Below are 26,682 nucleotides of genomic sequence, written 5' to 3'. Positions count from 1 at the left end.
AAGATGGGTGCTTTTCTATTAGTCTGCGAAAAATCTGATTTAAGAAAAAAGAAATGTAAATTTGTGTGTAAGTCAGTGGTAGGTTATTCCCAATTCACTATTATCACATTCCCGCAGACACACACACAAATATACATTTCCTATCCCACCTCCCTCTCTTTGTGTTACCAGTAGTCTGTCATACAGACCTTGAAACAAATACATCAAATACAGGCCATGCAAGTCTATGATAATTGGCAAAGATGATTGCAGTTACTGAAATGAAGATAATAAATGCATTTAATGCAGGGGTGTGTAGTCATCATCTGGTCTGTCTGTCTGTCCATCTGTATTTCGTTTCCGGAGCATAACTTGCTAACTGTGAAAGATATTTCATTCAAACTTGGTACATATGTTAACCAGGAGCTGAAGTGGTGCATTTTGCCATTGTGGGGATCGTGGGGTTTTGTCATCTTCTGAAGACTCTTGTTTTTCTGTAAAATATCAGAGACTTGATGTTAGTCTACCTCTGTGTGTATGCATGCATCCATGCATGTGTGTACCATGGTATAGCCTGTATGAATGTATAACACAGATATATAACCTTAGGTGGAATAGCTGAGGCTCAGATTTCCTTTGCTAAATTGCCTTCATAGACAAATTGGAATCTGTCCAAAGCACAGTGTCATAATGAAATATGATGCTATATATGCATGTGTGCACTGTCAGCAAGCTTCCAGGATAAGCCCAGCCTCCAGTCTCCTTACTGGAAATAAGAAGAGAGCATTCTCTCAGTTATCCCCAAAGTCCAGAGATAATTCTAGATGCTCATATTGATTGGTCCTTGAAATTACCAATGGGTTCACTGTCAATAACGTGATATTAAATTGACCCAAATATTGAGAAAGTACCCCAAATGTGGTAGGCCACTTATCTCAAATATTGTGCTGTGCGTTATTTATGCCGCTTGTAGCAATATTTCACCAATATCGTTATGGGCAGCATCAAGTGTGGGTTTCACATGCTGTACTCCTGTCCATAATTATTATAGAGCTAATAGCAAGACTTCTTTTTACATGTTTCAATTAGCTAAGATTTCAGTGCACATTCCTGAGCCCAATTGTGGCAAAACTGGGTTCAAGGACGTCTATTTAAAGGGAGGCTACTCTCGTTGGTTTCATGAACAAGGAAAATGAACGCTGTTTCATGTTTATTATCCCCTGTCACAAAGTGGGATGGAGTTTGTTTGTCCGTCCGTCCGCTTCTCCTTTGTCCGTCCATCCGCTTCTCCTTTAGACAAATTTTCCCAAAAGCGATTTGAGTTAGAGAAATGAAATTTCACACACTGATGTTACTGGTCATGTTCTCAAATGATTATCGAAAATTTGTGTCTTTTATTCCTTTTGTACAGTTAGTTCTACTTGCTCTACAACTTTGTGCATACTTCGTGAAATGGAGGCAGGTTTTATCAAAAACTACTGAAATGACATGAATGAAAGTTTGCATGCTTATGTGAGAGATACTTGTCAAGACTTGAGTTAGTGCTTTTTAACTAAGTTCATAGTGTCTGCAATTGGGACAAGTTTCCTCAGAAACTACAGATCTCCCCATGGTGAGGGATAGTGATGATGCTGTTTTCTTGTTTCATATTATAATAGGGGCGGTCAGGTAGCCTAGTGGTTAAAGCATTTGCTCGTCACCCCGAAGACCCGGGTTCCATTCCCGACATGGGTACAATGTGTGAAGCCCATTTAAGGTGTCCCCCACTGTGATATCGCTGGAATATTGCTAAACCATACTCACTCACTCATATTATAATAATAAGTTCCAGACAACATGGGCAACATTCCATTCCAAAGTTTTTAAATGCAACCATTAAAAACCACACACATTTGACGTGAAAGTGTCTGTTTAATTGAAACCTTATATATATATAAAAAAGATAAAAGGTCATGAATTTATTTCAGGATATTTTTATGAAATTGTGTGCTCAGTCTTAACTACAATAAAATATACCCAAAAATATTGATGATCCCCAATTCTTTTGTTCAGTTTGAATATTGAATAAGGTTTTGTAATACATTATCTTTTAAGAATATATGAATATTGTTCGTTGTTGTCAGCAATGTGGAGAGACAGGTACACAACACACACAAGGGCTGGGTGTGAGGGCATTCCACCTTAGATTATGTAGAGTGCTTTGAAGTGGCCGTGTCTCTGGGTCAGGTCGCTAACCACTTGTACATGAAGCAAGGCAGGACTGGGAGAGACCATCCTTGTAATACTTTGTAGTAATGCAATAGAACACGAGAGGCTATCACCACATTGCTATTGGACACTGAGTGGGTGTGAGGTTAATGGCTCACTGACATGAAACGGTGGCTTATCTAGTGGAAGAGGGGCCTGTTTGGTGTGTGGCGACCAAGTTGAAAATATGCTAGAGTTAATCTGCCTTGTTATAACATTTTTCGTCTATACGTGGAGTAGAAAGACAATATTTTTGCATGAGCATAAGAATGGCATGTTATGACAGATTAACTGAGATTAACTGGAGTCATGTGAAAACATTGTGTGTTCTTTAACTTCTTTTGAGTATATTCAATTAAATAATGTTTCTCAGACACTCAGACACAAAAGATTTTTCATCTATACGTGGAGTAGACAGACAACATTTTTGCATTAGCATAAGAAGAATTTCTCTTTATCTTGCAGCGTTGGGGACATCTCATGATACTGTGGTCAATCCCCAAAATAAATATTTCAGCCCAAACTGAAAAGTTGTATCCGTCAGGGTGTCCTCTTGTTTATGCAGCATTTTGAGGTATCAACGTTTTGAATTCAGTTAGAACATTTGAGAACTGTTTTCAAACATTGTATGCCCTTTTGTTATCAAAGAAGTGCAACTCACCTAAAGAAAGACATGTAGAGTTATTAGTTATTCATGGTAGTTATTTATTTATTAGTTTTTATTAAAGGATTGACTGTAAATAAAAAGAAAACCATAGCTGGAAATCATAAAGTGCTCAGGGATGGGTTGTACCGGGATGCAGGACAGGCAAATGTGCACTTCAGTGGCCAAGTTTGTGAAAACTCAGGTTTCGTAGTTGGAATTTAATCATCCATATTCAGAGCTCCAGATAAGCTTTTGGTGTTGTGGGTTTTTTACCCATGCATTTTAAAATCATTGGGTATCAGTAATTCTTTCTGGGTATTCAAATTTCTGTTACCCACTAGTTTTAACACATGTGGGTATTTAGTTAAATATTTAAAAACACTATTCATCTAGTCCCTGCAAACTGGTGTCGTGTGGGTTCGAGAGCTTTATAGGACTCAAAAATACCACGATACTTCCACAAGAAAGTGTGATGGCAAATGATCATGATGTAACCGTCATTGTGGAGTTTGGCAAGGTTGACAGAATGCCCGTTTATAATTTCAAAATAAGTTGCTGATTTGCTAATCGAATACGCAGGGTTACTTCACAATATTTTGATGATACGCACAAGTTTTATTTTTATAGCGTATCTGTAATGTTCGTTGCATATTTGATAAGCTTGGAATTTATTTTACTGCATATTTCTGCATTTCTGATGCGTATTTTACGCAGATACACAGCTTATCTGAAGCTCTGCATATTTTCAAGAGGCCACCTGACTGGTTAATACAAACAAAGTTCTTCAGGTATTATTGCACTTATACACCAGTAGTGGTTGTTGTGAGCTGTCTGGTAACAAGAGGAAAGGAGAAAACAAGAATCTCATTTACAAGCCAAGAATACCTGCCACTTGAGAAAACAGAACTTAGTTCTGCACTGACTGCTATAATTTCTCTACCTGCTTACTGACATCATCACTGTAAAATACCATGGCGTATAAACACAGTGGTATGCGATAATCACATGTTTGTTGTTGCGTTTTGTCCTTTATGTAACTGTCAGTGAGGCTTGTCTACACGGGAGTAAACACGCTGCGTGGGCGTAGGGTATACCGTCCTTGAGACGCCTGCCTTAAGTACATGCTGGGTCAAGATATCTAAACAAGGAGAGTCCTTTAGGTACTCAATGAAGTGATATTGAAATGTAAGCCGTTATCATACAAAATGCAAAACAAACATGTTTTGTATTCAAATTACACGTCCCATTGTCATTACCATATTTTCTTGGGTATAGTGCGCACCCGAGTATAATGTGCATCCCCCCTCTAGCGGATTCAGTATTTTGGAATTAAAAATAATTTGAATATTATACACCGTACCCCTTTAGCGAATTCCGGTAAACGAACGGGTGATGAGCTGTACACATGTTTTCTTTGAATCTACCGGTGATTCGGTCAAGACACACCCAATGATATAATCTTACAGGATTTTAATGCAAGGATCGGCAAAAATTGTAATTAAAAGTGTTTACCGTAATTAAATGGATTTTGGATGTAAGACGACTCTGAAATAAATATACTCCTGAGCATCTGTTCAAGTATTTACAGTAAATCTTGGCATTTTATGTGTGTAACTTGCTCCACACCTACCTGTGCTTCTCAATGTCTAATGTTGTTGGTGTTTGTTAGAATGGACTTAAAACAGTTTGTATAATGAAACAAAAGTATTATTGAAATGGAGAAATGAGTTCATGTGATGAATACAGATGGATTGTCGTGTGCGTGCGTGCGTGCGTGCGTGCGTGCGTGCGTGCGTGCATGCATGCAGTCATGGCTGAGTGTGGCTGCTTCTACTTGTCCAGACTAATGCCAGTTTCATAGTGCTAGCCTATGGACATACGATGCTGCAGTTTAACATGGATACAACACTTTGAAATAGTATATACACTCTGAGCCGACCAGTCATAGTTTTTATCTCCTGAATCCCGTCCACCGACAGCCAGGGTAACAAGTACCAACTTTTAACATCTTTTAACATCTTTTGGTATGACCCAGCCAGTGGAGTGCAGGCTGCACTGCTGCAAGACATAATTTTTAAGCACTAAACAATTATTCATTTATTTTCACACCTTTTTTTCAGGCCATACAGCACGTTCAGCGAACAATTATTTAATTTGTACAACACCTGAGTATTTCCTGGAACAAATAAACATCCTATTATATATTCAGCTAAATAGTCTGGCAGAGTTATTTCCCTTGAATCTTAACACTACTGCAGGCAGTCTTGGCCAAAAATATTTGTGACTCCCCAACATGGCTCTTGGCAGAATTTTTGGTTGAATTTATTGTTATTATATAGAATATTATTTATTTTCGGGCATTGGACTAGTGGCTAAAGTCACAGACTGATATGGTCACTTTTTACTGCCTCGCAATTCAAAAGATATCCCTTTTGAACTTTATTATTTGTGAAACATTCTTGTAAATGAATCCTTGATAACATGATTCCTCTCATGGAAATTGAAGCCAACCAGTCATCGTTAAAACTGTTTAATTGGGACTGCACAAATTCCAACACACATCACAATTAAGTGTTTTCTGATTTAACACAATGATAGAATTCTCAGGTCTCCAGATAATTGTCTGAGCCATTGAGTATTTACTCACATGTTGTTATCATTCATTGAGAAACTGATCATTTTCTTTGAGTATTGAATATATTTAACTCTCTTGGATGCAGTCTGGTGGGTATTTTTAATCCCATGAGTACCGATATGAATTTTAAAAAATAATTCTGCTTTAGATACAGTACCAGGTAACTTCTAATTTTCTTCTGTTCATGTGCTGTCCCAAATGTCTCAGACATTTCATAAGCTCACAACAACAATACGTGTCTCAGTTGCAAAGACGTAGCACTTTTGTGTAATATTCACCACAGCAGAGTTTATGTAATGGTGATGCCTGCACTGGATAAGTGAATAAAGATGAGTAAATATATTCAGGTAAAGATATTCCCTTGCTGAAAATGCCACATTGGGAATTGTTACACTATTGTTTTTAAAAAAAAACATTTTCAAGTGTATTTGTTTGCAAGCAACTCAAAATGAATTGGATTATGGTGATATGTGAGGGTATTTTATGACTTTTGACTTTGACTTATGATAATTGACTCCCTCTGGTAGCCAGAGCGACAGGGATCCACTTCCTACAAGACCCGTGAAGATCCGGTGTAGAATAGGTCTTCAGCAACCCATGCTTGCCGTAAAAAGTAACGATGCTTGTCGTAAGGGGCGACTAACGGGATCAGGTGGTCATCCTCGCTGACTTGGTTGATGCATATCATCATATCCCAATTACGTGGATCGATGCTCATGATGTCAATCACTGGATTGTCTGGTCCAGACTTGATTATAAACAGACCGCCGTCATAATAGCTTGAATATTGCTGAGTGTGGCTTTAAACAGCGAACAATGAATGAACAAATGAATGCACGAAAGCATCACGAACACACGCACGCTTCCCACAAAAGTACAATTTGTTATCCTGGTTATTGCAATTTAAGACTGTCAAATATCTAGCCTGATTCTGTCCCTGTTCCAGACCTGACAAGTGCCGTCAGCTCCCAGGGGACAGACAAGTGCTACCCCTGCCCCCTGATGGACGGGGAGTACAGCACCAAGACCGGGATGCTCCTGCGAGACACCTTCAAGCCCATGTACAGCCTCATCCAGGAGGTGTGGAGGGACCTTGGCATCACCAGACCAGGTGGGGCATCATCTCTACCCCTCCCTCGTGACAGACTTGTTGACTGATATATGTTACTGAGGGCAAGTCTCTCCTGACAGACTTGTTGACTGCTATATGTTACTGAGGGGCAAGTCTCTCCTGACCGACTTGTTGACTGCTATATGTTACTGAGGGGCAAGTCTCTCCTGACCGACTTGTTGACTGCTATATGTTACTGAGGGGCAAGTCTCTCCTGACCGACTTGTTGACTGCTATATGTTACTGAGGGGCAAGTCTCTCCTGACCGACTTGTTGACTGCTATATGTTACTGAGGGGCAAGTCTCTCCTGACAGACTTGTTGACTGCTATATGTTACTGAGGGCAGGTCTCTCATGACAGACTTGTTGACTGCTATATGTTACTGAGGGCAGGTCTCTCCTGACAGACTTGTTGACTGCTATATGTTACTGAGGGCAGGTCTCTCCTGACCGACTTGTTGACTGCTATATGTTACTGAGGGGCAAGTCTCTCCTGACCGACGTGTTGACTGCTATATATTACTGAGGGGCAAGTCTCTCCTGACCGACGTGTTGACTGCTATATATCACTGAGGGGCAAGTCTCTCCTGACAGACTTGTTGACTGCTATACATCACTGAGGGGCAAGTCTCTCCTGACAGACTTGTTGACTGCTATACATCACTGAGGGGCAAGTCTCTCCTGACAGACTTGTTGCCTGCTATATAGTACTAAGGGCGAGTCCCTCCAGACAGACTTGTTCACTGCTATATAGTACTGAGGGCGAGTCTCTCATGACAGACTTGTTCACTGCTATATAGTACTGAGGGCGAGTCTCTCATGACAGACTTGTTGCCTGCTATATATTACTGAGGGCGAGTCTCTCATGACAGACTTGTTGCCTGCTATATAGTACTGAGGGCGAGTCTCTCATGACAGACTTGTTGCCTGCTATATATTACTGAGGGCGAGTCTCTCATGACAGACTTGTTGACTGCAATATATTACTGAGGGCGAGTCTCTCATGACAGACTTGTTGCCTGCTATATAGTACTGAGGGCGAGTCTCTCATGACAGACTTGTTGCCTGCTATATAGTACTGAGGGGCAAGTCTCTCCTGACAGACTTGTTGCCTGCTATATATTACTGAGGGCGAGTCTCTCATGACAGACTTGTTGCCTGCTATATAGTACTGAGGGCGAGTCTCTCATGACAGACTTGTTGCCTGCTATATATTACTGAGGGCGAGTCTCTCATGACAGACTTGTTGCCTGCTATATAGTACTGAGGGGCAAGTCTCTCATGACAGACTTGTTGCCTGCTATATAGTACTGAGGGCAAGTCTCTCATGACAGACTTGTTGCCTGCTATATAGTACTGAGGGCGAGTCTCTCATGACAGACTTGTTGCCTGCTATATAGTACTGAGGGCGAGTCTCTCATGACAGACTTGTTGCCTGCTATATAGTACTGAGGGCGAGTCTCTCATGACAGACTTGTTGACTGCAATATATTACTGAGGGCGAGTCTCTCATGACAGACTTGTTGCCTGCTATATAGTACTGAGGGCGAGTCTCTCATGACAGACTTGTTGCCTGCTATATAGTACTGAGGGGCAAGTCTCTCCTGACAGACTTGTTGCCTGCTATATATTACTGAGGGCGAGTCTCTCATGACAGACTTGTTGCCTGCTATATAGTACTGAGGGCGAGTCTCTCATGACAGACTTGTTGCCTGCTATATATTACTGAGGGCGAGTCTCTCATGACAGACTTGTTGCCTGCTATATAGTACTGAGGGGCAAGTCTCTCATGACAGACTTGTTGACTGCTATATAGTACTGAGGGCAAGTCTCTCATGACAGACTTGTTGCCTGCTATATAGTACTGAGGGCGAGTCTCTCATGACAGACTTGTTGCCTGCTATATAGTACTGAGGGGCGAGTCTCTCATGACAGACTTGTTGCCTGCTATATAGTACTGAGGGGCGAGTCTCTCATGACAGACTTGTTGCCTGCTATATAGTACTGAGGGCGAGTCTCTCATGACAGACTTGTTGCCTGCTATATAGTACTGAGGGGCGAGTCTCTCATGACAGACTTGTTCACTGCTATATAGTACTGAGGTCAAGTCTCTCATGACAGACTGACAGACTTGTTGACTGCTATATATCACTGAGGGGCAAGTCTCTCATGACAGACTTGTTGCCTGCTATATAGTACTGAGGGCGAGTCTCTCAAGACAGACTTGTTGCCTGCTATATAGTACTGAGGGCGAGTCTCTCATGACAGACTTGTTGCCTGCTATATAGTACTGAGGGGCGAGTCTCTCATGACAGACTTGTTCACTGCTATATAGTACTGAGGTCAAGTCTCTCATGACAGACTGACAGACTTGTTGACTGCTATATATCACTGAGGGGCGAGTCTCTCATGACTGACTTGTTGCCTGCTATATAGTACTGAGGGCGAGTCTCTCAAGACAGACTTGTTGCCTGCTATATAGTACTGAGGGCGAGTCTCTCATGACAGACTTGTTGCCTGCTATATAGTACTGAGGGGCAAGTCTCTCATGACAGACTTGTTGACTGCTATACATTACTGAGGGCAAGTCTCTCATGACAGACTAGCTGACAGACTTGTTGACTGCTATACATCACTGAGGGCAAGTTTCTCATGACCGACTTGTTGACTGCTATATGTTACTGAGGGCAAGTCTCTCATGACTGACTTGTTGACTGCTATATATTACTGAGGGCGAGTCTCTCATGACAGACTTGTTCACTGCTATATAGTACTGAGGGCGAGTCTCTCATGACAGACTTGTTGACTGCTATATATCACTGAGGGCAGGTCTCTCATGACAGACTTGTTCACTGCTATATAGTACTGAGGGCGAGTCTCTCATGACAGACTTGTTCACTGCTATATAGTACTGAGGGCAAGTCCCTCGTGACCAACTAGTTGACTGCTATATGTTACTGAGGGGCAAGTCTCTCATGACAGACTTGTTGACTGCTATATATTACTGAGGGCGAGTCTCTCATGACAGACTTGTTCACTGCTATATAGTACTGAGGGCGAGTCTCTCCTGACAGACTTGTTGACTGCTATATATTACTGAGGGGCAAGTGCCCTGTGACAGATTTGTTGACTGCTATATATTACTGAGTGGCAAGTCTCTCATGACAGATATGTTTTCAGTTTTCGAAGACATAAAATCAAGAAAAAACTATTAACATATTGTTACTGTGCCTTCAGATTCTTCGAGTTTGCTTGCGAGACAAGACGTGGACTTGTCGCTGGTGGCCGGCATCTGCCTGCGTGTGCTGATGACGTGTCGGGCTGCTCACAGCTGGTGTATGGTGAAGACACATCAGTTTCTGGCCTCCTGGTCAGTCAGCGCGTTCCTCCTCATCACACACACTGACCTCAAGGTGAGTTAGTGAGGGAAATGGCATTATTGCTGCATCAGCACTTTTGGAACTACTCGTGGCACTGTTGACCTGAAAAAATGTTTGAGTGAGTGATTATTGCTTTGTGGTGCATCAGCAAGTTTGCAGCTGTTCTCGGCGACCTCAATAGCAGAAGACATTGTGAACCTTTCATCTTCAGGCATAATGAAGACACAAAGTGCATTCTTGTTTCATGATGCACCTGGCCCAACATACCTTTGTCTGACCTGTTTGTATCAAGTATAAATGAATAATTTTCAATTTTGTTGGAGGTGAGCTCAGAGTATAAAACATATATTGGGTCAGTGATTGTAAATGTACATACTCATGACTTATGTAAGGTAACCACGGTTAAAAGTTTAAAGTAATGTGTTTGCATTTTTTTTGGTTATTTAATACCACAGTTTGCTATTTCCAAACCTGTAATGAGCTCTGTAATCGAGCCTGGACCAGACAAACTAGTTATTGGTACAGTGATCCCCAGAAAACCAGGTCACTGAGCCTTACCACCTGATCTACTTAGTCGCCTCTTATGACAAGTAAAGGTTCCTGGAGATATATTCTTACCTGGAATCCCCATCAGAATTGAAATAAAATCAAACCACATCTCATGTTTCTGTTCAGCCATAGATGAGGGCGGTCGGGTGGCCTAGTGGTTAAAGCGTTTGCTCGTCACGCCGAAGAACCGGGTTCGATTCCCGTCATGGGTACAATGTGTGAAGCCCATTTCTGGTGTCCCCCGTCGAGATATTGCTGGAATATTGCTAAAAGCGGTGTAAAACCATACTCACTCAGCCATAGATGAAGATTCTCTCTTTCAGTGAATGTTGAGAGGTGAACTCCACCTCTCCTCATTCATTCCCATGATGCAATGCTGTGAAGTCTCATTCAGTAAATGTGGCCATTGGTTTCAAGCCCAGTCTTGTCTTGATTATGATTCCTGCTCTGTCAGCACCATACCTGTCCCATGGGGTTCACCAAAGCTTAATCACTCTGATAGATATATGCAACTCAAAAGAAGTTAAGAAACATGCAATACTTTCATATTACTATAGGTATGAAAGAAGCGGGTGTTCTTTAACTTCTTTTGAGTAGTATGTTTGAAATTCTGTTCAAAGCAAAGTTAGACAAAACTCACAAATCGTGCATTTGTTTGTGATATGGACACATACCATGCACATTGACAGGTTATTGATGAGTGGTCCTTTTGTCCTACAGATGCTAGTGGACGAGACCAAGCAGGTTCTGTACTATCTGGAGAACCTGACCCAGTCCGGGGTCACCCAGAACTCCACACTTGATCTCCTGTCAGGGGGGCAGATCTCACAGACCTGTCATCAACTTACAGAGATCAATGCTCAGCTGCAGGTAAGTGAACCATGAGGTTAGAGGTCAGATCTGTCACAAACTCAGGGAGATCAATGCTCAGCTGCAGGTAAGTGAACCATGAGGTTAGAGGTCAGATCTGTCATAAACTCGGGGAGATCGATGCTCAGCTGCAGGTTATTAAACCATGAGGTCAGATAGGTCATCAACTTACAGAGATCAATGCTCAGCTGCAGGTAAGTTAACCATGAGGTCAGAGGTCAGATTTGTCATCATCTCAGGGAGATCGAAGCTCAGCTGCAGGTAAGTGAACCATGAGGTCAGATCTGTCATCAACTCAGGGAGATCGAAGCTCAGCTGCTGGTAAGTGAACCATGAGGTCAGATCGGTCATCAACTCGGGGAGATCGAAGCTCAGCTGCAGGTAAGTGAACCATGAGGTCAGATCGGTCATCAACTCGGGGAGATCGAAGCTCAGCTGCAGGTAAGTGAACCATGAGGTCAGATCTGTCATCATCTCGGGGAGATCGATGCTCAGCTGCAGGTAAGTGAACCATGAGGTCAGATCTGTCATCAACTCGGGGAGATCGAAGCTCAGCTGCAGGTAAGTGAACCATGAAGTCAGATCTGTCATCATCTCGGGGAGATCGATGCTCAGCTGCAGGTAAGTGAACCCTGAGGTCAGATCTGTCATTATCTCGGGGAGATCGAAGCTCAGCTGCAGGTAAGTGAACCATGAGGTCAGATCTGTCATCATCTCGGGGAGATCGAAGCTCAGCTGCAGGTTAGTGAACCAAGAGGTCAGAGGTCAGGTCTGTCATCAACTCGGGGAGATCGAAGCTCAGCTGCAGGTTAGTGAACCATGAGGTCAGATCTGTCATCATCTCGGGGAGATCGAAGCTCAGCTGCAGGTTAGTGAACCAAGAGGTCAGAGGTCAGGTCTGTCATCAACTCGGGGAGATCGAAGCTCAGCTGCAGGTTAGTGAACCAAGAGGTCAGAACTCACAGACATGGATCATCTGAGTTGGGCTAGATGAAATAGCAAGAAGATAAGAATAATGAATTGATGTATGTCTACTATGGATTTTTGTTCTGACTAAAAAAATAATGATTTTCAATGTTTATTGTGTCAGAGTCTCTCTGGAGCATCAATGAAGCTGTTTTCTGAGAAGTGTGGGAAGATTGCGTCAGACTACTTTCGAGATACAATGCCATTGGGCAAACCGTGGAGAAGAAAGACTGCCCTGGGTAGGTACACAAGCCAGATGTGGAGGGGTTATTACTCCATTTGTCAGTCACAATGCATGCATTCCCCAGACCTGGATTACTTTTAATCCAGCCACTACAAACTTCCCCTGGTATGGCCACAATAAATAATGTATTTGATTTTTTAAACAAAGTGTTCATTCTTGAACTATTGTAAATCACATGAAGCAAGATTTTGTTTGTTTGTTTGTTGTGTAACCCGGCACTCAGCAGTATTCCAGCTATATGACCCCGGTCTGTAAATAAATGAGTCTGGACCAGACAATCCAGTGATTGATATCATGAGCATCGATCCACGCAATTGAGGTACAATGACATGCATCAACCGAGTCAGCAAGCCTGACGAACCAATCCCGTTAGTCGCCTCTTACAACAAGCACAGTCGCCTGTTACGACAAGCATGGGTTGCTGAAGACCTATTCTAACCCGGATCTTCACGGGTCACAAGAAGCATGAATGTTTGGTACAACAATGCATGTGGTGTACTTGTCAAGAAAAAAAAATGGTAAAACTGTATGCACTTCCCCTGAGAGGGCCACAATAAATTGATTATGAGCTTTTTATCCTTTATTTGCTTTTAATATGAGGCTGTAGGCATTTATCATTTTCTGTTTTTGTTACAATTTCCTCAAGACGATGTCACATTACTGTTGATTTTGATTCACATGAGGCATGAATGTCTGGTTAGACTATGTGTAGGGTGTACTGTAAATCGTGAAATTAAAGCGTCTCCAAAAGAATGCAACCACTGGCCCCTAGCCCAAAATGTGACTCAATATGAATGCGACATCCCCCCTTCTCTCAAGCATCAGTAGATTTCTATCTAAAGAAAATGTCCTCTGTCAGGTTTACAGGAGAACTCCTCACCTGATGCCAATCTTACATTAATCCAATCACGCACCAATTAGCACTGCTTATTAGCGCTGAGTAGAGTACTTCCGCTAAAACAATACATTGTGCTGGCACGTGTCGACCTTTGACGCAGTTGCAAAGAACAAAACATCGTGTTGCGTGGGTGGCGTCTGTCTGGACTTGCAGGTGTGATCAGTGATGAGAACTCTTGACATGACCTCAGCAGTGACAATACACAGGATGTAATTAGTGTTTGAATGACATTGTTGACAGTATATACTTGTAACAAGTGCTGCTCAATAAACAGTGGTGTTGAATACATAGTTGTTTGTTTTTAGCATATGTTTAAGTTTAAGTATTCCTTCTATCCAAAATGTCTTATTTTTATATAAAGGCGATGTTTATTATTGCGTGCAAAGGCCTTTCGCATTTAATACACGCTTGCGTTATTTACAGCATTTCATCGTGGAAAGAAAGAATGGGAAACACATAGGGATTTAATTTGTCTGTAGGGACAATGAAATGATGTGTGTCCGGCTGTTTGATAGTGAGGCGGTCAGATAAGTTATTCTGACCTAAATTCATCTAAATCTTCTGACTATCTTGACTGAATCATCAAATTGCCTCGATTGATGTTTCGCGACGGCCTTAACTGTAAGTCAGCGTTACATCTTTGACATTTACATGATTCCCGTAGAAAAATTGTTGATGTCTGAACCATTTGAAGTTATTGCTGCTATCATGTGTCTCATGTGACCTTGACATTTGCAGAATCCCCTGTGTCAGCGAATCTGTATGTGGAGCAGGTGTTGGAGGCCATCTTGGAACCGGTCATTGATGGAGTCAGTAAACTCAATCTGCCATCTCAGCTCAGTGTCATCTCCTTGGCAACTGTGGCCATCTGTGAAGCATGGACAAACCTCATCCTGAAGGAAAAGATCAAGTTTAGGTAATCGACATATATAACAGGCCTGTCATTGAAAACCCCATAAGATAAAAGGTAGAAATGAATTAAGGTGTTTTCAAAGCGTAATATCTTTACACCTTTCACCAGCGTTAAGGAAACTGATCAACATTCTAGTCTGGGATAAATAGTAACACCAAGCCATGATCTTTCACCAAACGTTTGAAACAGGAGCATAGGAGAAGTTAGTGTTATGGGGAAATACATGTCTAATCTTTTGTTTCACTTTTGTTTTTGTTGTTGGCCTTGTTCTAAATCTGAAACAAGGTTCATTCAGGCTTGAAAAGGTCCTCCTTGAAAAGCCTTGAATTTTAGTGTCTGCTTTAAAAAGCCTTGAAAATAACCAAAATAGCTGGAAAAGCCATGAATGTGTACAGAGTGACATATACATACTTGTTAATAAAAGTTGAAGTGTGATTTATCAAAGTGATAGATTTGTGTGTCAAAGACCATGAAGAATTTATTTCATGACAGACAATTTATTTTATTTGTTGTCTGTAAAAAAAAAAATCTTGTTGAAAAATTTGTGATGTTCATACTGCTTTTGAGGTCTTACATATGCAGGATTAAAAAAAACATAATGACTGATTAAGGCTTATAACTCAACTGAAGAGACCTTGAAAGTGACAGTTGAAAACCTTGAAAAGGCCTTGAATTTTAGTGTTCCATATCTGTATGAGCCTTGCTAAAATTAGATGTCACGTGACTTTGTCATGCAGATTACGAGATCTTTACTTTTTGTTTTGAAGGTTATGCTGCATTTGCCAAACTTTTTCAGTCTACTGTCCAGGCCTGTCACTTGACATCATTTTCAGTAGTTCTGTAGACCGAAAATATTTTTACTAGACTCAGGCTAAAGTGGACTAGGAGCTAAAGTCACAAGTTGCTGGTTATGTTTTAGTAAACCATTCATGTTCTGTTCTGCTAATGATCTGGTGGTAACAATGGCCAATAGATTGTGTCATTGTAATTCAGTGTTGTGGATCCATGCTGTCATCCACTGACCTTGTCTATTTACAGGCTGTGTGAAAGAACAGGAATATTACTGACTGCAGCCCTAAAACCACATTGACTTCACTCAGAAATGTTTTTGTTGTTGTTTCAGTGTCCCAGGTGCCCAACAACTTGGTATCGACTTCACTTTCCTAAAGTCCTGGATTGGTAATGCCATAACTAACCCAGAGGTCAAACAGAGTGTCCTTGACCTGTCCATCTTCAAGTTTCTCAATGGTATTGTCCTTATTCTTAAGAAGCAGCCCAAGAAGCGTACGGCAAGCCGCCTACGTGACTGTTCAGCGGAGGACCTCAGTGAGTGCTTAAGTATGTGTAACTATAGTCAGCAATGGTCCTGCTGCACGCCTCCCCATCTCCCTCCTACACACATACACACTCTTATTGGAACTGTAATCAACACTGGCCCTTTCTCCCCAAAGCACCCCCCCCCACACCCTCATATTGGAAATGTAGTCAGCATTGGCCCTTCCCCTTGCAAGATTTGAAACATCACCTAAAATCATTCAGCTACTGTTCCTTCAGCCACATGTTTGGCTCTAACCAGTCTTAACAGTCATTATCACTGCTTGCTTTTAATTCCTATTGCTTTTGTCATTGCTTGTGTGCATATAATGTATAGATATCGTCAAGAACTTTGAGCAGACACACCCACACCCCTATTAGAACTATATAGTGTCAGCAATGACTCTGCCTTCATATTGCCCCCCCCCCCCCACACACACCCCCCACACACACACCCCTATTAGAACTATAGTCAGCGCAATGGCCTCGCCTTCCTATTGCCCCTAAAAACACGCACGCTCACACAAACACACACATTGGAACTATAGTCAGCAATGGCCCTGCCTTCCTATGCCTTCTGCACAGTGTACTATACATCCTCTTTGTCAGTCATCATGTTGAAAAAACATGAGCTTCAACATTAACTTTGAAATACTTGCATGGAATTCCCTGTATATGGCTTGTAGATACTAAAGCATTAGCATGAAGATCCAAGATCAGCTTGTAGATCACTGACTTGTAACTCCCAGAACACTGGCTTGAAGCTCTTAGATCACTGGCTTGTAGCTCTTAGATCACTGGCTTGTAGCTCTTAGATCACTGACTTGTAGATCTCAGAACTTTGGTATATAGATATAGGCATGTTGATGTAAAACTGGAAACAATGGTATTATTGATGCATACGATGTATCGGGATATATATGTATATTGTTTCAATATTCAAATGGTAGAAAGTGTATCAGACCATCACCTCTTTATCATCATTAATTGTAACACTATACAGGTTGTGCATACACAGACATAAGGCTAAAATAGTCTTGGTTCTCAGGCATCATCGTAAAGTCTGCCACCCCTTTTGTTTTTAGTTCCATATTAAAAAAAATATAAAAATCCTAATACTTAAACACAATGCACAAAAAAAATTGAAAACAGAAACAACGATACGTGCAATAAACTTTATGAAGATGTGGGCAGTGCCTGAGAACCAAGACTATTATGTTTTTTAGCCTAACAATTCTACATTTTTAATTTTATCCTCTTTTCAATCATTTTGCACCTTGTGGAATATTGTAATTTGCATCATTCATGGTGTTTGAATGAGCCTTCATCCCAGACCAGAATGTTCTGATCTCATGCCTGTGTATACACCATGTGCACCTGTTTGATGAATGTTGTGTACATAAGGCTTAAGAAAATGAAAGAATTGGTTCTCAGGCAATGACTTTTGAAAATATAGTGCTGGCATTCAGTTGTTTCTTTAGTTTTTTGTTGTTGTTCAAACTAGTACGTAACCAAATAAACAGTTGTGTACCATCAACCTGGACATGCAAACTATTGCTGCCATGACCATAACACAAGATGTGCAGTAAAGCAGTGTGCATGTAAAGGGAAGTAATTGCGTGCTATGTTATATCGCATTGTTTATAAGTACCGTATTAGGATTTCTTTATTTTTTTGGAAATGAGCAAAAAAAGAAGAAAAATGTGTCAGACTTTATGATCATGTGGGCGGTGCCTGAGAACCATTGTATTATTGTTTTTAGCCTAAGGAAGAGAATTTATGGGTGTCAACTTCTTAATTATGAAGAACATGTTTCAGAGTATATTCTTACTCCTTCATCAGGTAAATAAATGCCATGAGGCAGAGAGCATATATATGTACCTGTAAGAACAACAAAAGTTATGAGATAACAAAGGTGCAACAAGCTTGAATGAGTTAGATAATCGATAAAGTAATGGGTCTTTTCTACAACACTATCAAAAACACACAATGGAACAATATCAGTAGTTAGTACACACCACAAAATAATAATTATCAGCAGAAGAAATACATTTCTTCTGCTGACGTCACTTCCTGTAGGTGCATTTTGTGGTGTGTTGATGATGTAGGTTTCAGTAAAGTTTTGTTTGTTTGTTTGTTGTTTTACGCCGCACTCAGCAATATTCCAGCTATATGGCGGCGGTCTGTAAATAATGAGCCTGGACCAGACAATCCAGTGATTAACATATTGGGCATCGATCCACGCAATTGAGGTACAATGACATGCACCAACCATGTCAGCGAGTCTGACCACCCGATCCCGTTAGTCGCCTCTTACGACAAGCATAGTCGCCTTTTACGACAAGCATGGATTGCTGAAGACCTATTCTACCCCGGATCTTCATGGGTCAGAACAAAATGTGGTATGTTGCGATTCAAGCATAACCTTAATGAGTGTAAGAGTCCAATCATTGACTTCCATTTGTAAACCAAACAGTTAACAGAAAAGCGACAACCAACCGAGAGCTGTCATTGTTTTTACAGCATATCTGCTGACAGTTTGTATAAAAAAATCTGTTGTCTTTGTAATAGAGAAATCATGAGAATCTGTTGATTCTGGGAGTAGAATCAATGAGCCCTAAAGGAGCTAGTTGATTCTACTTCAGGAATCCACAGATTCAAGTTCTACTTTTTCAGAATGGCCAGTGAATTCCTGGCTAGGAATCAATTACAAGAATAATAGTTGGACGTCATCATAATAGTTTAAATCAAATTAGAAGTCATAACCTCTCTGTTCTTACGTGTAGGTTGCGAGTACAGCTCTGACGTCATCAGCCCCCAAAGCAGCACCAGCAAGGCTGAGGGTGGTTCCTGCGACTGCGGCGACGAGTCTGACATCTGCAGTGTGCCCAACATGGACGACTGGCTAGCTCTGAGAGTTCATGGTGGCACACGGTCATGGAGGCTGCCATCTTGTTTTAGTGGTCAAGGGGGAGAGAGCTGAGGTGAACAAGACATGTCCTGCCTCTGTGTCATGGAGGCTGCCATCGTAACAGGAGAATCAAAGGGAAGTAACTCTTGCTATGTTCGTTTGGTCCAGTACCAAACATTGACAGCACCTTGGGATGTGATGAAGGCGAAAATCCTTTTGAAAAACGAACTAGGATGCATGATCTTATCCCAGGAACAGTTGTCACTGGACATCCTCTGTTTCTTTAGAGTAAAGCTAGAACTTGAGTGGAAGACACGCATTATGTTGACATCAAATACTGAAGAATGGCAAATCTCAAGTTACCAACACAGAAGCATGCAAGTAAAGCACTCAGAAGTCTGAGTTGAAAAAGAAGAGTGATTGGTTGAAAAAGGTGACAGAAATTAAACATGCACTAAAAACAATCTGACAGTGCTTTAAGAGAAATGGCAATCTGGGAATTGTGATACGATTTCTTCGTCTCATAGCATGTGAAAGAACATTTAAACATACAGTATGATAATCAGCTTCGTCAAGCCAAATTTCATATTTGATGACGTGACCTGTTCATGGATGAAAAGGTGACCAGTGTTGTGTTTAGGAACATCTTGCCAAGATGGCGATCATCATTTCCACAGAAACAAAAGCCAGGACTGTGTTTGTGGGACATATCCTCACAACAGGTGCTTGTTTCTGAAGGAATACAGGACAAGAGTTATGGCCCCTGGATGCGGCACTGCCTGTGATATGCGACTACTTGGACTCTGTGATACAATATAATGTTTATTTTCAGACCGAATCAGACAGGGAGAGGGGTTGAACAAGTTCATTAGATTTGTTCACAGTGTTTACAACAAGCTACCAATGTTTAATTTTGCATTCAATCATATTTACTGTCATGACAATCAAACATTTATCCTCACTCATTTCTGATTTTTCTGAAATTTGAAGTAAGGTAGTAGGTGGTATGTTATGGGTAGGATGGGAATTTGTCCTCTCGAGGGTTGCTCCATATGTCAAACTCCTATTGAAATGATGGAGTTGATGTGAGAAATATATGCTGGCTGTAGGATATGTTTTGCTTGAATTCAACATCTTACAAATGCTTAAGTTGTGATTGTATGTGTGCTTCTAACAATGACATGCCCCTGAAATATATTTTATGTGAACGTGACTGGTTACAGATGTCAGAAAGGTCAAGCATTTAATGATGAATTCTTCCTGTTGTTTTCTTTTACAGCACAGTATCATTGTCAGGTGACAACAATAATCATCATCAATAAGTATTATTTTAATCACTTTCTATTTGTCATGCTTATATATACCACTTTCATAGTTAGGGAACAGAAGGTTTATGTTTTAGAAATTCTGTACTTTTTGTACATTTATTTATTTTATTTATCATTTATGAATTTTGTATTTATTTGAACCATAGGAGATCTGAGCTTTTTTAACATTGACGATGTATATTGCTGTTTGACTTTTCTTGTTCATTAATTTTGAATATCAAATAATGTGCAGAGAAGAGAAGACGAAGATCTTGGTTGTATTTGTCGATAGGTTGATTGTTCAGGTAATATGAGATGCACATACATAATTGGATGTGGAGTGATTTATATATTTTTAATTGATATTTAGTAATTTAGTAGGGATTGTTTTTGTTTAGAGGAGCTCAAGATCTGTATCATACAAGATGGTAGCCTAGTGGTCAGACTGAAGACCCAGGTTTGATTGTCACATGGGTACAATGTTTAAAGTCTGTCTTGGCTATCCTCGCTGTGATATTGCTGGAATATTGCTAAAAGCAGTGTAAAACTATATTTATGACCTGTATAATTTTAACATAGTTGTCTTTTATGATGGCTTGAAGCATATCATGCCGGTTATATTTTACAAGGCCAATTACTTTACCCCTTTAGCTATGCACTGTTTGTTTTCATGTTGACATCATCACCTGTATCTACTTTGTTGTTCAGCGTTAGTCCATGAGTGTTGTGTTCTCTCAATGCCTGACCTGCACAATCTGAATCTTAACAAGAGCCATATTTGCCTCCCACCCCAATAGGAAAAGAGCCTTTTTGTCCTCAAGTCTCTAAATTTGTGTACATGACAAGGGGAGATAACTCTAATCACATTTCAGTGGTAAGGCTGAGAGTTTACCATGACGAGGCTCCTTAGTGGCACGAAAGCATGACACCGACCTCATTAAAATCACAAAGATCTGAGGGCATTCCATTACAGGTCACGACCTTTCAATAACTTTGATCAACCAATGAAATTTCTAATATTATATCAACATTAGCTAATCAGTAGGCAGCCTTCTCAAGCTTCACGGCAGTAGTTTCTGGTGTCTTTCATTCCAGACTATGTTTTGAAAAACATTGATTCAAAATTTGGTAACTGAACAAAGATAATTCTTGAATGTCTAAAGATAGCCATGATTATATGGTAGTATGTCCAAAAGGCGAAAGAAAATATCTTGCTTATTAAATGTTTATGTCAATGAAGCAACAGACAGACAAAAAGTTTGACGTTATCAGTTGTTCAGACAGTAACTGTCTTTCAGAATAACCCGAGGTTGCATGATGAGAAAACACATTCCGACCCCGATCTGGTAAGATTTGATTGGTCAGATGAAGGTCATTCTGAGGTGACCTGTAATGGGATGTCCACAGATCTTTGTTTAGCAGTAGCGAGAACAAAATTCTGATTTTTATGAGATTGGAGTGACACCAGGATATATGAATTCAAATGAATGGAGAACCATGTGTCTTTAGTTTGTTTGTGTGAGTTCAGTTTACCAAGTAAACAAAAGTTCTGTTGGATTGGGTTACTTAACATGCACTCATGGAATATCATATATGTTATTCTGAGTGATTGCATACTATATGTACCTTGTTTAAATGTGTGAACCTTGTACCTACCTCAGATGAACCAACAATTGATATGATACTCATTAAAGTAGGAAAGGATTATTCATTATCTCCAGACCCCCGTTCCGCAAAATGATCTTAGTGCTATGACCGCCCTTAGTCAGTGTTAAAGTATGGGACGATCATCTTAGCGCTAAGATCGCTTTGTGAAACGAGGCCCTGGGTCTTGTGCACAAAGCAATCTTAGCGCTATGACTAGCATAAGATAGCAACCATATCATATTCCAGGGGGAGTTTTGAATGTTTATTAAATGAATATCACAATCCCCATGCCGTCATACATTTTTCCCCCTTCCTCTCCAAGAGACTGTCATATCTTTAGTGATACCCCCAACCCTCAACTCACTCCCTCTAACCCCTCCCCTATAATAAATGCCAGCCCCCTAAGCAATTGTAACAATGTAATTAATTTCAATTTTCATGCCAAGACTGCTTTGTGGAGACTCAAAGTGGTGTTCCACTAAGTTATCTGATCCTACTTGTGGAGTAGGTCTATGCTAGGATTAGGAGTTTACAACCAGCATGACCCTAAGATCACTTTGTGGAATTTTGCCCTGAACATATGTAATGATTCTCATCTCATCTTGTCAGAATCGTATTCCACTATCTTAGTGCTAGGATTATCATAAGTAAATATCACTTACAGAATACATGTTTTGATGGTTATAGGACTTTATTAGAATGTGTTGTTGGACAGTTGGACATCTGCGTTTTGGGGTCTAAACAAGATTGGCAGTGGTGTGTGAGAAATGAATATCAGTCAGCCTACAGGATTCCAGCTCCACGTCTTGATCACAGTGGCCATCATAAGTCATCAGTGTAAGCTGTGACCGCTTTAAACAGCCTTTATATTGACCCTAGTCTGCCAGCACAAGACTACTAAATTGTGTTGAGGGCAAGTAGAAGTCCAGTGATTGTGTCCTCATAGACTAGTATCATTAGAGGGCTATAATTCTGAACCAGTTCTGAATGCTTCAGTTTAGCTGCAATTTGAAACTGAATAAAATTGAAAGTGTAAACATAGGAAACATGTTTGTCTTGTTCAAGCAGGCTAGCTACAAACTCTTGAGGTCAAGTGAGATAATGCTTACAAGACTTGAGGGGAAAATGTGAATGTTAAAGGCTGTTTACAGAGAAAGTGATGTGAATAAACTGATATATTGTTGCAGTTTGAAGTTTAGAGGCTGCAACTTGTGTTTAGGCACGTATATTCTTCACTGTAGTTTCAATGCGGGATGTCAGCTGGTGTGAAATAATTATAGAAGAGAGAAATCATTATGAAATGAACAACCATCATGTTTTCACCTGAGTAACTATCATTGACAACATCATGTTTCAATTGAACCAGTGGTGTGACTAGTTGTGTGTGGATTATCTCCCTTTACCAAAATGGCTGCAATTCGCACCAGAGAAAGAGTGAAGTTAATGAGTTGTGTTTTACAGGTGTATCTTTGTGTGTCTCTTTGATTAGATCACAAAGACCAAACTACTGAATTGTGTGTCTTGAAACAGGAATTGGCTAGAAAGTATTATCACATGTCTCTGAAAGAAACTTGCATCACTATTAAAGCTTGCACTGCATGAAATGTTGTGGGAAAATAATTCTCAATTGTTTAGTAAGTAGTAGAAATGTGTTGAACTGAATTTTCCAACCTGAATATATTTACTCAACAAGATGTACTTATCAACTTTTCTGTATTTATTTTTTATGTGAAATGTATGTTTTGTGGTAGTTTTGCATAATATTGACAATGTCGGCTTATTTTAGAATGTTTTTTTTCTTAATTCTTTGTGTATATGACTACTGTTCCTTCACAGATATTTACTTTGTCTCGAGCAGTAATTTTTTAAGAAGTGGTACTGTTTAAAAAAAATATTTTGAAACTAAAACTGTCTTGGTTCTTAGGCATTTAGAAACTTTGAATGTAAAATGTTTTGTTTGCTTTTTGCGATAAATAATCAAATAAAAACATTCGGACAACAAGATAGCAAATCTTTTTATTGTAGAAAGTGATGCACCGAATTTTCAAAGGCAGTTGCCTGAGAACCAATGGCAATTATGTTTTAGTCTTAGAATATTATTCTATGAAGCTGATTCAAAGGCATAGCATAATTATTTCATTTGTAAAATGGAGCTAAATCAAATTGTTTTATGGAAGATGTGTGGTGTATTATACAGTTGATATTTTTGTAACATCTTATACTCATCCACAATTATTCACAGTTATGTCTCCATTCTATCATTATAAATACCCTGGACCCATTATCCACTGTAGCCTGGTTTCAGGTCAGCTGTGCTCAGCTCTGAATTTCTCGTCATGTAATTGATATGAATGGACAGTTATTTTTAGTGTCATACCATTCTGATTAAATGAATGGGTCCTTTGTAGTTCTAAAATTAAATTGGAAACATAATACACTGGATAATTGTGGATGTCTTATACTCGGACATCTTCCTGAGGCAAGGGAGTTAACTGACTATAAAAGTTTCCGACCTTGCCGAACTTGGCTGGAATTTCTTGGCTTGATCGTAGTGCCACCATTATTACGAGTTACGTCCCTTCTATGCCCCTCCTTTTGACCAATCAGATTCCACCTCTCATATCACTTACAATTGCTTCAATCAAACATGGCAGTGCCCAGTCAAGATGATCTGATCGATGTTGAGTCGGCTGAATCCTGCAAGTGACTGAATTCAGTATGTCAGTTTACGAACCAGATGTTGACTTTGTTACGTGTTTTGACGTGACTATGCACAGACTTGTTTTTCCAACCAAAACATAACTCCATAATGCCTACCTAGTTCGGCAAAGGTGGAAACTTGACTTTTATAGTCAGTTAACTCCCTTGCCTCGGGAAGATGATACTCGGAGTTGTTCATTTCTGTTCTTTCATGCATAATTGGATATAGATTTGTGAAAAAGCAATGAAATGATTGAGGGAACTCTTTGCTTTGAAATGTATCCATATGAACTTTAATAGTGCCCCAACTTATCCTGTAGCTTTCTGTGTTGAAACATATTGTCAAAATATTTCAAATATTGTACCACTTCATTGATGTGATATTTTTATAAGTAGAAAATTATTTTGTAGACTTCTGTTGACTATTTATGAATGTTGTTATGTTTATAATGCTGTTAAACCACATCCTGGGTGAGTGAGGAGGACTTGGCTGGGTCACATAGCAACCAGAGTAACCATGGCAACCTCGACAACCACTGTAGCATGTAATAGACAGTGGGGGTCCATACATATCTATGAAAAGCCAGACAAGAAGACTCAGTGGGCATATGCTGATTCAAGAACAGCTGTATACTGTGTTAACCAGGTTCATCGCAAGTCTACATAATTTGTAGGTTCAAGAGTGCAGTTCAAAAGTTCAGCGTTGGATAAAATATCTTTTGGGTTTGGGGTTTAACAGGTCTGCTGTTTTCCATCTTTTCAGGGGATCTTCAGTTCAAGTCAATAAATAAATAACGTTATGTTTGCTCTGAAATTATCTGACCATCTTAGGTATAAATATGAGTGAGTAAAAAAGCTCTTCTGACGCACCACCATTGTTTGGGATCATGGGAAGTAGGAATCGCTTGACAAAAGAATATCTTCAAGGTCAACATTTTTTATTATTATTTTTTTTTTTTAAATTTGGTGTTTTTGAGATGTTTTGTTTTTGGGAGGGCTTCCAAGATTAAGGTATTAATCCAACATTGAACTTTGGAGACGCTCCTTTAATGTAGCTGCTGTTCAAGTAAGGTGTATCTCTTCCACAGGTTCTGTATGGATCAGGTGATCAGTGGCTGATTGTTGCTCATACTTTCTGTTCTTGGTTTGTCTGTCAGGCCTGTCGTAGCCTAATGGTGCTGCCTGTGGCATGTACATCATTCACTCACTCGTGTCATGGTTCAGGACCATGTTTCTATTGGTTCTCACTCTTGGATGTTCTGTGTTTTGTGCTTTATGTAGTACAGACACGTACAGACACCTGAGTGAAGCTGTTTAGGTTGCTCTTGTTTAGGTGACCCACTTCAGTTCTCTGATCCAGATTTGTTACTGAGGCCCTCCAGCAAGCTGGTGGCACACTCCTCAGCAGCAGAAATATATAATTAAATATGGGGTCAGTAAGGTCAAAATTAGATGACAGAACTTTAATGTCCCCGAGCTATGCTCATTTCTGTGCAAAGGCTGACCCATGTATATGTGAAAAGGTGTTTGTAATGTCCCGTATTGAAAACCTAAAATCTGAAACAGAAAACCAGACCACCTGAACACACCCCCACACCTGGTTTTAATGAAATATTGTCAATGATGTAGGATTGACTTGGATTTCATCCTTTTGTTGTTCAGTGTGACATTTCAGTTCATGTACTTGTATCTTTATGAAGAAAGTGGTACTAAAAATTTGTATCTGTACTGAAAGGTCACATTTCATAAGTAAAAGAAGTTCAAATCCATTTTGAGAATCTCCACCTTCCCAGCAGCCCCCAACCAGTCCTTAAAGCACAGGTCTGATGCCCTTCATTCCTAGCCATCTACAACCCTCCCCTACCAAGACCTACAAACTCCCCAGGACACACGCACACAGCCCCCCCAAACTGTCTCCCCACCCCACCCACTCAAAAGGCTTCCTGTCCCAGACACAAACACCATGAACACCAAGCCCACTCCACAACCACTCCATCTTCCAAATTGCACTCACTCAGTTGAACAAGATGTCCCTGGCTTCCTATCCCATGACACAAACACCATGAACGCCAATCAAACTCCATCACCACACAAATTGTCCTCCTATAAACATGATGTCCACAAACTCCCTCCTCTGTCCCCCCACCCCCATCACCTGCATGAGATGTGCCTCCAGCAGCTGTGAGGAGCTGGTTGAATGACGAACCACAACCTTCTAGTCAGTGTTGTTAGTCTTCACTCAATCCGTGCCATACCAACACTGTACCCTCCATGTTCCATTGCCAACACAACAGTTGATCATTGTGTGAATGTGGCAGATATGTGGCTACTTTGTGATACTTGTAGTGCTTTATCTTGTAGGGCA

The 26,682-nt window shown here is 40.4% G+C and overlaps 1 protein-coding gene across 6 annotated transcripts in view; it reads left to right on the top strand.

Annotated features, from left to right (window-relative positions):
- Positions 1-26,408, top strand: part of LOC139453403 (uncharacterized) — a 97,240-nt gene extending 70,832 nt beyond the window's left edge. For 5 of the 6 annotated variants that reach the window (XM_071235083.1, XM_071235086.1, XM_071235085.1 and 2 more), the window contains 7 exons: positions 6,454-6,618; positions 9,856-10,031; positions 11,268-11,417; positions 12,508-12,622; positions 14,264-14,441; positions 15,562-15,776; positions 18,539-26,408. In XM_071235083.1, the coding sequence (XP_071091184.1) occupies positions 6,454-6,618; positions 9,856-10,031; positions 11,268-11,417; positions 12,508-12,622; positions 14,264-14,441; positions 15,562-15,776; positions 18,539-18,735 (1,196 nt within the window). In that variant the 3' untranslated portion in view covers positions 18,736-26,408. The remainder of the gene's footprint in view (positions 1-6,453; positions 6,619-9,855; positions 10,032-11,267; positions 11,418-12,507; positions 12,623-14,263; positions 14,442-15,561; positions 15,777-18,538) is intronic. The other variant, XM_071235089.1, reaches the window with a different exon arrangement.
- The last annotated feature ends 274 nt before the right edge of the window (positions 26,409-26,682 follow it).

Source organism: Haliotis cracherodii, unplaced genomic scaffold (genome assembly GCF_022045235.1).
Source record: "Haliotis cracherodii isolate W230 unplaced genomic scaffold, xgHalCrac1.p SCAF_9, whole genome shotgun sequence".
In the NCBI taxonomy this organism is placed as follows: domain Eukaryota; kingdom Metazoa; phylum Mollusca; class Gastropoda; order Lepetellida; family Haliotidae; genus Haliotis; species Haliotis cracherodii.
This window is presented reverse-complemented; position numbering and strand designations above follow the sequence as displayed.